Genomic DNA, 13,619 nt, shown 5'->3' with positions numbered 1-13,619 from the left:
AATTAGAGAATATAAAACAGTGTGAAAAGCAATTAACAGACATTCCGGTTATTTATTCAACCAAAATATCTTAAACAATGCTCTATATTCTAATTACATAAATATATAGGCCTAGCGTATCTGTGTGATATAAGAATTGCTTGCCAACCACATGGTCTCAAGTTCAGTCCCATTGTGTGGCAACTTGGGCAAGTGTTTTCTACTATAGCCCTGGGCCCTGTGAGTGGATTTGGTAGATGAAAACTAAAAGAAGCTCACTGCATATATGTACATATCATGTGTATGTACATGTGTGTGTGTGTTACTGTTTCCCTGCCTTGGTTTCATGTAATAGTTGTAAACAAATGTCACTGTCATGCAAAGGGGTCCTTCATTCCCAATCTTCTGTGTTAACATGTTTGGTTGTGGGGAATATTACTTCACTTGGAAACAGGTGAGGGTTGCTGACAAGAAGAGACAAGAAGCTATAGAAAATCTGCCTCAACAAATTTCATTCAGCCCAAGCAAACATGGAAAAGTGGACATTAAATGATGATATGTCAGATTAGTGCTTTTCTGAAATTCAAGGAGCCATTTAATCAGTGTTTAATTCTACTTCAGGGGCTGCTGATATACAAACATTCCCTTGATATTATATCCAACTCAGCAGTTCATATATTTTTCTCCAACAAACAATGAAATTAAATATTAATAAAAAAAAAAAACAATGAAAAGGAAAAAGAAAACATTACATTTTTTTTATTACTTTTTTAATCAAATCACAAATTAAAAAAAAAATATATAAATTCATAAAGGGGGGGGGGGAAATGTGTGATAGAAATATCAAAGAATTGTCTGAGTCTAGCTGGAATCAATCAATAGAAATCAAAAGCTAATTAATGTAAACCTATAGTAATTAACTCATCAAAATCACACTATTATCATTTCATAGTTCAATAGCACAAGAGTAGAAAGGAATAAAACTTGGTAGATAGTCGTCATCATCATTATTATTATAAAAGAGACCAGCTCTTTAGTAAGGAATCAAGTTAGTAAATGCCTATCTTATATAATGATGCCATTGTTTGTAGAAACTAACCTATTACTGTGATGACACAGTAACTATGGAAACAATCATCATCTGTGAAGCAAGTTTTAAAAAGGGTTTTAAAAGCAAACCCATTTTTTAAAAATCTTTGTCATGTTTATGGCATTACACGAAATTAGCATATAATTCCAATCAACTTCTGATTGTAAATAATTCTAACTGAGGTTGGCAATTTATCAAATTGCCTTCTTTATATGCAAGCAACTTCATTGTACACATGCACATGTGTATGTGTGTATGTAAGAGTATGTTTGTTTGTGCATGTGTGTGTGTGTGCATGAATAATTCTTCATAAGTACAGAGATCATAGCCATGTTAGAATTTTTGCTTCAAAAAGAAAAAAAAAACATTTATGGAAGGAATTATATTTTGGCATTAAAGAAAAAAAAAGACCCCAAAAAACTCAAAATATTAAATAAATAAAAACATGGCAGTTTGGTAAATTAGTGCTTTGAGATAATGGCAGTTCAACAGACTCACCAGAAGGGACAGTATGGGCTTATATGACATTTAAAGGCTGGGGGGCATAGTATTGGATTCTTGAAGTGTCTGTATGCAAGAGTCAGAGAAGATAGTGCTTCAACATACAATAGCACAGCAAATTTTCATAGAAAGCGAATAAAAAATTAACTCTAGTTAATTCGAGCAAGCTTCTGAATAGAAAATACTTGGCAGTTATAGATAAAAAGGCATTTTGGCATTACACCTTTTGTTACACCTTTTAATTAGGGGCTTGATTTGCAAACCTCTATTTCAACAAATGAGACAAGCCCTACCCCCTGCCCAAAAAGCAATAATAAAACAGCTTCTTTCACCTCCGAGAGACTGCAATAACTAAATAAATTAAATATCTCAAGAAGTTTCAATTTTCACAGCATTATTTAACCTATTGGAATCAATACTCTGTTACAACAGCAGGTTGTATATATATGTGTGTGTGTGTGTGTTTTCAGAATTAGGTAATGTTTAAAAGGAGGGTTATAGCCAAACATACAGCAATACAGAATTTAATAAACTTACTTTTAAAAAATGCAAATTCTGAGTGAATTTTACAAGTAAGTAAACTGATGAAATGAGGAAGAAGAAAAAAATTCAATGGACATTTAAAATATGGAATAAAGAATAATAATAATAAATGCTGAGTACTTTTGAAAGCATCTAAGGTACCCAAGTTTAACATCGCAGACATACTCCGAATAGAGTATAAATGTAGGCAACAACATGTCAATGTTATTGCAATTATAAATATTTTAAGGACAGCATAAATATACCTCCACACGCATATATTGTCTGCAGGCCACAAGTTGGAGATACTTTGGGGATTAGAAAAAAAAAAAAATGTAAGACACACACACACACACTCTGTCTGTTTCTCTCTCTCTCTCTCTCTCTCTCTCACATACACATAGAGGTAGACATTTTTGAGGCTCACACAAACTGTACATAAAAGTTAGTGATAAAAAGAACTAGGAATTTGTGACTATACTTTAGGCACTAAGTCACTGATCAACTTTCTTTAAGAAGCAATTACAAAGCAGTATTAATTAAAAATATAAAAAAAGTTTTCAAAATCATAAAAGTTGCATCTTTTTAAGTAAAGGTTCTAAACAGTAATATTTTAAACATAAAATTTATCTAAGTTATCTAGAAACAATTAACTCAGACTCAATTGAAAACATTTTTCAATAATCTAGCAGTTGAAAAATTTAATGAATGCACACACTAATTACTTTGATCAACAGATGATAGAGACAGGGATTTTTAAATCAAAATAATATTCACCATTTAACAAGGCTAAGATGTAATTTTTCAAAATTGCTCACATACTAAATAAACCCAAATATATTTTCTATAAATGACTTGGAATTTTCTACAGCCATTAACAAGAGCTCAATCCACAACTATGAAGTTTTTACAACTTAATATTGATGAAAATGGATGAACATCTTTTTATTCAAACTGTATAAAGAGAGTGATGAAAATAGGATGCAGGAAAATTGAAAAGTATGGTTTAGTACTAAGTTATTTACTTATCTGAATATGCTGTGTTATAATACTGTGTTTACTGATTGTACTTCCTTCTGGTTAAAGTCGTACCATTACATAGAATGGTGAGGTAATAGGTTTGATATCGTAGAACAAGTGATCTTGCTTATAACTGGAGAGTTCATAGAGGTTAATGTTTTTATTGATTTCCAGATGGGTGAAATGCAAGATGAAATCCACATGGAATTTGAATACAGAACAGTGAAGCACCAGATTACATAGCATAGGGCATCTATGGCCATCTGCTTAATGTTACTAAGGATTTCTTAAACATGAATGGAATTTTAGAGCTGAAACAAAAATACATTTGAGTATCTGAGACAAATTGATGAACAAACATTAATTCTTGATTTCAAAGTTTTTTTGTTTTTTTTTTAACCTATGATAAAGGATAGGAGAGAAGTTTCTATATCAAGGACACATTACAATGCCTGTAGCATTAATGAACAAAAGAATCGGGAGTAAGGGGCCTATTGTCATATAAGATAATTATTTCAACTTTAGCAGAAGGCCACAATTTTGGAGGGAGGAAAAGTGAAATCTACCCAATATTTGAATGGTAATTATTCTGTTAATTCCAGAAGGATCACAGGTAACAATAGACCCTGGCAAGATTTGAAATTGAAGATAGAGAATTAGAATAAATAATGTAAGCCATTTAGTGTGGTGCTCTGTTTCTGCCCAGTACACCACAGAGGATCCATTTACTTTAACCCCTAACAATAATAATTACAATAAAAATAATAATGATACTTAGGCAATATGCCTGAGATATAGCAAGGAAAGAGAAGATTGCCAATAAAAAATGAAGGCAACATGCTATCACTGACAATGAAAATCAATTTAAAACAACAAAAATTCCATCAACAATATGTTAAGATTATATCTCACACAGCTTCTTTGGATGTGTTGAAATGTAACTATTTCTGTTAAAGACAAACCTAACAAATTTATTTAAAAACAAATTATTATTATTATAAGACTAGAAAATAGATCTATCTCTTCTTTTTCATGTAGTTCCCTGTATAGCATATTAGTGTGCGTTGAGTGGCAACTGGTCTACACCAGAGTCACATAGTATTTGTCTGCTGTCTTCTTTTGGCTGTTTAGGTTTTAAATAAGCAAACCCATTTAAATGATAATAAACATTTCTCTTTGATCCCCACCCCTCCCTTGCTTTAAAGTCTATCAATTTTCAGATAACTCAAAAAGAACACAGAAGAAAATAAAAGAAATAGGAAAGCCTGAGATTAGATCGGAATTGGACAAATTACAGCAACAGTGTTTGAATATATAAAGATCCATAAACTAATATTTAAGTGTGTGTGTGTGTGTGTGTGTGTGTGTGTGTGTGTGTGTGTGTGTGCGCAAATATTTTGTATGCTTATTCCTATACATAAATGTCAGGTTTGTATAAATTTTGGATTTAAGGCAGGCACACCAATTGTAGAAAAATGTTTTGTTCTTTTTATTAAAAGGATTTTTTTCTCTTTTCAAAATTATAATCTAAAATTAGATATTTTAATTTTCAACAGTGTCATATTAAAATATTTTTATCCTCAAAATGCATATGTAAATGAGCCAAGATTTTTCAATGATTTTTATTTGTAAATATTAAACGTGAACATGTGTAAACAAACATGATTGAATAAGAAATACTATGGGCAACATGGAAATTAAACCAATTTCCCTTTACTATCAACCTACTGCCACTGCACCATTTATTAAGTTACATAAACTTACATATCTATGTCATGTAGATGAGATCATTTTAATTATACTAATATAATTTACTTCAGCTTCAACATCTTCTCGCCCTATTTTCTCTGTTTTGTTTACACATGTTCTTATTATAATATTTTCTTTTAATAATCCATTAAACTTTAACATTTTATAAAACTGAAACAACAGAAGCTCATAATGGCAGTTGTAAAAAAAGAAGGTTTGGCAAACATAAAGAACCTACATGACAAAAACAAGAGAATGCAGTGCATTCATTATTGAATACTTTCAAACGGAATTAACGTACGTTCAAATTGTGTAACTGGATAGACTGCACTTAATAACCAACATCTTACAGTTAATTTATTTTCTTGATTTCATTCACCCTGTTACAAGTGCTAACAATGTTAAAATATTTGGGCTAAAGACTACAAAAAACCCCAAAGAGAACCAGTGGCAGCCAAAGTGGATTAGAATGGGTCCATTCAGAGGATAGCTTGAATAAGCATTGGTTTGATTTTTTTCTCAGCAATACTATTACATAACTTTGGTAATATTTCTAAATCATATCGCTGAGAAATATTCTTTATCAAGCATTCCTGTACATATTAAAATGAAAACATTTTTGAAAGTATTTCATAGTTCTTATCATTGTCCAGGTAGGCATGGGTAGACAGGTGAGAAATATATATTATATATATAATGCTTTTGTTTTTGATTCTTTATATTTGCCAAGAGTTTAACAAGAGAAATTAAAAAAAAAAAAGAATCTCACAGTTCTAAAGAACCAATTCTTCTTTGTTTCAAAAAGGATTTATATTTAAGGTTAAAAACAGAATATCATTGATGTCACTATTTGTTTTCAATGGAGGGTGTCAGGATATTATAACAGTGAGAGATAAAAAAATGCTAAACATTCAAGAAAGAGTGGTTTAGGAAGAGAAATGAAGAAACAATTCAGTGTACACCTCCAATTATTTATGTGGAGGTGTGCCATTAATTAAAATTATGATTATAAAGTGAATTTTACAATTTTTTAAAGGATTCGTTTTTCTGTCCTTTCCATGCAGCTAGCAATATTGGATGACTTTGTTCAATTTCTTTTTAAACAATTCAATGACATTTCTAATCTTAAATTTCAACCATAAATAGGAGTAGCATGTGTCGTGTTTTTTTAGTTTAGTGACAAAGGATAATATAACAGCTGTATCAGGATTTGATCTGTTGAACTGGTGACTGGTAGTCTAGCACTGTAGCCCTACAGCCACTGTGTTTTTATTATCATTATAATGCAATACTGGAATTTACCATAAATCAATATTTGGTTTAATGCAACCAGATGTATTAGATTTTGGATGTAGAGCAATAAAGATGCTACTAAAATCCAAAATTATGATTCACAGAAGATCAGAAATAAAATTTAGAACAAGTGATTGAAGACGATTTAAAAGTGTGATTGCATCTGAGAACAGCTGATTGTAAGTCAAGCCGCCTGACCATTTTTGCTGTTAACAGAAGTATTTCATATGAAATACTAAAAGAATGGTAAGAGAATACCTGAGATTTCATCAGCCTGTCATTGGTAAAATATTACTTAATTGGTTAACAGGAATTTCATAATTACTCACTGTTTAAAGATTAATCTTAATATTGTCAGATCATTCTGTTATGATTTTGACGTGTAAAAGACAAATCCAATGCCAAGACTGGTCATAGTATATCTGGTGCATAAGTAATTTAGAGATCTGTTATTTGATTAATAATACTTAGGGATTGTTTTCTCTAGGGCAGGACATTTGGTTTAAATTCCTTCAATAGTTTTATAAAATGACTTGATGACAAGGCATACATCAAATACAGCCACTGGTGCAAAGGCATAAGTCAACAGGTCATGGACATGCAGAGGTTCATTATGCTGCCTGGTAAGTCATTCCATTAAGTGACAAACTGTAACACACAGCAACTTAACAACCAGGGTGTGTCAATAGGTCCATATGTCTACGGAGTACATTCTTGACAATGACATAAACTGCCACAGTTGCCAAATTGGCTTAAATAGGAAGCCTAATAAATTACTTTATGCTAGTAATTAAAATAAACCAAAGTCTCACAAATACATCAATGCATTATAGATCTTTTTTTGTATGACAATTAGAAAGCAATAATGAAATAATTATTCTAAAAATAAATAAAAATGAGAAACTGCAATTCCTTCACAATGATAATGAATGAAGATTTTGGGGGGAAAACTGAAAAAAAAAAAAAGTAAAATTTCTTAAAATAGATGAATAAATAATTATAAAAAAAAAACAAAAAATAATAAATTCCCTCATCAATGCACCTATTTTACCAAATTAGATTTAGAGTGAAAATGAGTTGTTGTAATTAACAATATCTCATTAATAGATGGTCAACTTAAATGGCCAATATGCAGTTCTTTGATGGAGAAACCGTTTGTATGGCATTTTCAGCTGCCTTCGCATAGAAGCCGACATTGGTAGTGGTCAGTGTCTGGTCATAGAGCTTATACAACAACCAGTGGGTGACGGGTTTGTTGGCACTGACTCTCTCCTCCTCGTCTTTATTCTATGTCTCCTCATTTTGTCATGGGTTTGGCTTGGACCACAGCTCAGCTTGAAGCATTAGGAACCTCGTCACTTCGATAAACAGGGTAACAAGGAAATGATTTCAGAAGAGGAACATTTCATGTTACTTTACACCACTTGAGGAAGCTGGGAACATCCTTCACAGGAACATTGTAAGTGTGGGCTTTCAGACGTAAATTACGATCATCGGTGAGAAGGACTACATCACGGTAAATGCGGTTAGGCTCATCTGAATAACAAAAGTAAACAAAAAAAAGGAATGCTAATGAAAGAAACAAAACAATTGAAAAACTTTCTTTGTCATAAACATTTTTTAAATTCAATAAATTCTAATTTTAAATGTAAACTAAAAAGTAAAATTTAATTTTTTTTTGTTTTTTTGTGAAATCCTTTATAAATGACAATATTTACAATGTGACTTAGAATGTAATAATGGAGACAGAACAAAACTAGGACTAAAGAGAAAAATAGAGACACCCCTCCACACAATACAATATTAACCCAACCTCATATTAAAATGTTTATACACATGTGCACACACACATATCAAATAAAGTATGTCTGTATGTCAATTGATATGTATGTGTAATCGCACACACACACACTAATGATTGTTTGAAGGCAATTCGAATTACACAACTTACTGTCACAATACAACATAATACTTCTTTATGACAGTAGTAGTGGCAGTAATAGTAGTTTGTTGGCACTTCGTCGCTTACGACGTCGAGGGTTCCAGTTGATCCGATCAACGGAACAGCCTGCTCGTGAAATTAACGCGCAAGTGGCTGAGCACTCCACAGACACATGTACCCTTAACGTAGTTCTTGGGGATATTCAGCGTGACACAGTGTGACAAGGCTGACCCTTTGAATTACAGGCACAACAGAAACAGGAAGTAAGAGTGAGAGAAAGTTGTGGTGGAAGAGTACAGCCCCTACCGGAGCCTCGTGGAGCTTTAGGTGTTTTCGCTCAATAAACACTCACAACGCCCTGTCTGAGAATCGAAACTGCGATCCTATGACCGCAAGTCTGCTGCCCTAACCACTGGGCTATTGCGCCTCCACAGTAATAGTAGTAGCAATATAAAAAAAAGAAACAGTTTTCAAGGTACACGGGTAGTTTTGTAATTTTAGAGCTGGAATCAACTTCAAAACTGAGATGCTGAATTAGAAACCATATTTCATTTAGGCAGTACACTATCATGTGCATCAGGGGTTGGCAACAGGTAGATTGTGACCCACAAGTGAGCAACTAAGGTGTTCTCAGTGAGACTTGAACCTTTTCTAAAAAAAATTTCAAATTCAATATAAATGCACACCCTTGATCAGTTGATGGCTTTTAAACAAACTTTTGTGTCATGATTTGTTATTGAATTTTTGCTAGCATACAAAGGTGGTGCTCCAGCATAACCCCCAGCCTTTAGCTGAAACTAGTAAAAGATACACACTGACAGTGATGGAAATGAACTGATTTGCGAGGATATTTTTAAATGTAAGATTATCAACATCATTATTTTACGTCTGTTTTCCATGCTGGCATAGGGTGGATGATATGAGAGGATTCAACGAGTTGAAAGATTACATCATGCTCCAGTGTTTCAGTTTTGGCATGGTTTCTATGGTTGGATGGCCCTCCTAATGCCAACCACTTTACAAAGTGTACTGGGCACTTTTTTTCTTTTTTTTTTTTTTGTGGCACTAGTAAGATTGCTTCGTTACTTGCCAGACAGAAGAGATCCCACAACTGAAAGGAAACTAGAATTATTGACCATGTGCATATGTAAAAAAGAAAAAAAAAAAAAATCAAAAGTGAGTTGTTACTCTCACTACTACAATTATAAAAGTTACACAAACTATCAATGCTTTTAAGGAACGCTAGGACAGTTTACAGATGAGATCGAGAATGCAATGTAAGGTCAAAATTTGTTGGTCCTGCTTTGATGTTGATGATTTTCTTTGACCACATAACATCCTTACATTGGGAATAGTGACATACATTCTTCTATTATCAATCTCTTATTGATTAGATTGAACCTTATTACCTTTACTCAGATGCCAATAAGGTAGCCATTAGGTTATTTATTATGTTCACAAAATATCCTATGATTATAGTTGTACATACAGTTGTCTCTGGTCAATAGGCTGTGCACCAGTAGATGTTTCCACTGAGACACATTACAGTTTCATATCCTAACTAAAAAATAAATGGAGACTAAGTCAAATGGGAATTTTATTCAACGCTCATGCCATGTCATATCTTTAACCTGATTTTTGTCGATTGCATGCTGTGAATAACTTCTTTCATCTTAATCCAGATTGTGTAGAAGAAGGAGATCAATTCACCAAACTAATTTATTTTACTGGCTCCAAAGAAATGGATAAATCATGAATAATATAATTATTAATTATATATAATCATAGAAGTTCTGCACAAAAACAATAAAGTTTTAGTCAGAATATCAAGGGGAACCCAAAATACTGGTTTGGAAAAGCTAAATACTATATAACACTTGCATTAACTGGACAGTCATATTTAGAATACTTAAAGGTTGAAGAGATTAAATTATATTTGCATATAAACATATACAAATAAAATAGGATATTAATAGGTGCAGGTGTGGCTGTGTGGTTGAGAAGTTTGCTCTGCAACATGTTTTCAGTTTCAGTTGTAATGTCTGGCACCTAGGGTAAATGTCAACCAAAACCTTGTGAGTGCACTTGGCAGGCAGAAACTGAAAGAAGCCTGTCACATATATACATATCATCATCATCATTTAATGTCCATTGTCCATGCTGGCATGGGTTGGACGGTTTGACTGGGCTTGCACGCTGGAAGGCTGCACCAAACTCTGAGATATTTCAGGTACACACAAACATCTCTAGAGTTTTAGTATTATTAAGATATATATATATATATATATATATAGAGAGAGAGAGAGAGAGAGAGATACAGAAATATAAAATTGTTCAAACCTTTCCCTTTTGGAATGAAATCTTTAGTAGTGTCTTTGCAATAGTGAAGGCAACAGGTAAGAATTAGGTCATCATTGTTTCCCTGAAGGAAAAAAAAATGAAATGTGTTTCAAATAACCTTACTAAATTTCTTTAGCAATATGGCATCCTATATTTCAGTTCAGTCATTTACAATGATACAAAAAGATGAAAGATAATTTAACAAACTGTAATGATGCTTTGTAAAAAGAAAAATGTGGCATCTTGGTCAAGAATTTTCTACTGTACTCTTAAGCTGACCAATGCCATGTGAGTAAAATTAAATAGAAATTGTGTGGAAGCTCATCACTCACTCCAAACTTAGACACATACACATATATGTGTACAAATATTAATGTGTGTGTAGTATATAATTCAATGAGTAGGTCAACCAGTTGATAGGAATGGCCAACTGCAAATCAATGAGAGACCATCATACAGACACACACACATCATCATTTTAACATCTACCTTTCCATGCTTGTATAGGGTAGGTAGCATTTGTTGAGGTGGATTTTTCCATGGTTGGATGCACTTTCTGTCACCAACCATTACCGGTTTCCATTCATGACCAGACATGTTTTCACAGAAGATTGGAAATGACAGACACTGCTTGTATGACAGTGACATTTGTTTACAACTATCACACAAGTCAAATCAAGGAAACAATAACACAAACACATGCACACACACACACCTCTTTCTCTCGACCATAAAGACTTTTGTCAGCCTGGGGTTATAGTAGAAGACACTTGCATAAAGTGCACACAGTAGGACTGAATCCCAAACCAAATGGTTGGGAAGCAAACTTCTTACTACTTCAATAAAATATAGAATGATAAGATATGTAGTGGAGTTTGATGCTATCAACTAAAAAGCCTTGAAGGTAGTGCCCCAGCATGGCCACAGTCCAATAAGTGAAACTAGTTACAAAATACAAAAATGAAATTTACCTTAGTGTCAGTAGCTTCACTACGATAGAGAATTGTTTGAAGCATGGTGCCTTTAGTTGTTTGAGCTCTTAGATGGGGGTTTTTCTGTTCAAATTGCTGCTCAAGAAATGTCATGGCCAACCTTGCATTTTCCTTCACCATGTCACTGTGTTCAATTGATTCATAATGTCCTTCTAAGTTACCACGGACTAAGCCATCCAACTCATTAATTACTGCAATGAAAATAAAGAAAACAAAAGGTGAGACACACACAATTATAACACTGTCATTATAATCATCATTATTTATCATATACATATATACATATATACACACGGTGCAGTGAATATATTGTCATCTAAATTACGCAAAAATTTTAACAGGTGTATTTACCAAAATTACATAAAAATATCTTGAAATGCTAAAGAGTAAATATATTCAATAAAATTGCCATTGGGTTCAACCATGGCCACCAGACAACTTCGAAATTTCCTGCAACTCTTTTGGACAGCCTCTTGTTTAAGTTGGTGAATGCTACCATAATCCTTGCCTTCAGTTCATCTTTGGTGTTACAAGGAGTTTTGTTGGTCTCTTGCTCAACTGCGCCCCACACATAATAATCAAGGGGGTTGCAGTCTGGGGAGTTATGTAGGCAAATGTTAGGAGTGATGTGGTTGCAAAAATTGTCTGATAGTCATGACTGGGTTCTCTTGTGTGGCATGGTGCAGAGTCCTGTTGCCAGACATAGGGTCTTTCAGAAGCCACCGTCTTGACCCAGAGCAGTGTTCATCATTTTCCACCTTCTGCGAAAACCCTCTTGACCCAGGGCAGCACTAATTCCTCCAGGCACTTGAAGTAGGCCTTATGTTGAGTCTGAAGCCATGGGGAAGAAGAACAGAGACATAACGTCACCATCACTAGTGATCACTTCAAACACCATGATGTTGACTGGATGTTTGATTTTTATCACTCTCGGTACATAACACTCTGAAATATTCATATTGGAGCTTCTGGCGCGAATGCCAAGCAATACAGTATGTTGTTTCTAAATTTCTGGCAGAGTGAATTGCATCATGGTACTGTTTTTCTCACAGACAGTGCTCAACTGACCCTACTATACTGTGTAGATGACAAAATCAAAAACAAACAATGCGCAAAATTAAAAACATAAAATGGCAACAATTTACCCATCGCACCCTGTATTTATATACAAACACACTTGAAGGTGCATGGCTTAGTGGTTAGAGCAATCAGGCTTGCAATCATGAAGTAGTGAGTTTGATTCCTTGACTGGGCTATGTGTTGTGTTCTTGAGAAAGACATTTTATTTCATGTTGCCCAAGTTTACTCAGCTGTAGGAATGAGTTCTGACATCACTGGTGCCAAGTTCTATCAGCCTTTGCCCTTCTCTTGGATAACATCGTTGGTGTCTACCAAATATACTCACAAAGTTTTGGCCAGCCCAGGGCTATAATAAAAGACACTTGCCCAAAGTGTGATGCAGTGCAACTAACTGGATGGATGGATAGATAGATAGATAGATAGATAGATAGATAGATAGAAGGAAAGAAGTTTGAAGGAGACTTCCACTTCAGCTGGTAACATAGGTTTCTTTTTCTGTGAACAAACAAACAAACATAGTCACAAACACAACTATCTTTTCTAAGTAACGAGGGGAAAACAGATTTTAAAATAAAACATCATAATGCTTAACCCTTGTTTTGAATTAATCAATGATGTGATTGTTTATTTTCACAATGATATTGTAGGATAAGTATGAGAGGTTGGATCTGGCCAGTTTGAACATAAAATGGGTAGAATGTCTGGGCCAGTTATGGCCAGTTTAAGTGCTAAAGGGTTAATAATGAACATTTATATGTTGCTTCAAGAAAAAGAAAGAATTCACAGCCAAGACACCATTAAAGATGTGCATCTTCAGTGTTTTAGTGGAAGTATAACATATTGATGAATCCATAAATTATTAATAGTACACACAACAATTATAGTAGCAAGTCAAGAGCCTCCTATTTTTATCTTTTATTTTTCACTTGTTTCACTTGTGACTGAAGGTTTAGTCACAAATAAATTGACTCCAGTACTTTTTTTTAAAGACTGGTACTTATTCTATTGGTCACTTTTGCTGAACTGCTAAGTTATGGGGACATTAACAACCCAACACTGGTTGTCAAGATAGATACACATACACACACATTGTGTGTGTATATATACATAT

At 33.6% G+C, this 13,619-nt stretch overlaps 1 protein-coding gene across 1 annotated transcript in view; it reads right to left on the bottom strand.

Annotated features, from left to right (window-relative positions):
• Positions 1-720: 720 nt before the first annotated feature.
• The window catches only part of LOC106871483 (telomerase-binding protein EST1A), a 90,643-nt gene continuing 77,744 nt past the window's right edge, over positions 721-13,619 (bottom strand). Inside the window, exons 20-22 of the mRNA XM_052968878.1 lie at positions 11,408-11,619; positions 10,437-10,518; positions 721-7,690 (exon numbers count right to left, since the gene is read on the bottom strand). Of these exons, the coding sequence (XP_052824838.1) occupies positions 7,560-7,690; positions 10,437-10,518; positions 11,408-11,619 (425 nt within the window). The 3' untranslated portion in view covers positions 721-7,559. The remainder of the gene's footprint in view (positions 7,691-10,436; positions 10,519-11,407; positions 11,620-13,619) is intronic.

The sequence above is a fragment of the Octopus bimaculoides genome, chromosome 6, assembly GCF_001194135.2.
Source record: "Octopus bimaculoides isolate UCB-OBI-ISO-001 chromosome 6, ASM119413v2, whole genome shotgun sequence".
Lineage (NCBI taxonomy): Eukaryota > Metazoa > Mollusca > Cephalopoda > Octopoda > Octopodidae > Octopus > Octopus bimaculoides.
Note: the sequence above shows the minus strand (reverse complement) of the source record. Positions and strands in the feature narration are given on the sequence as shown.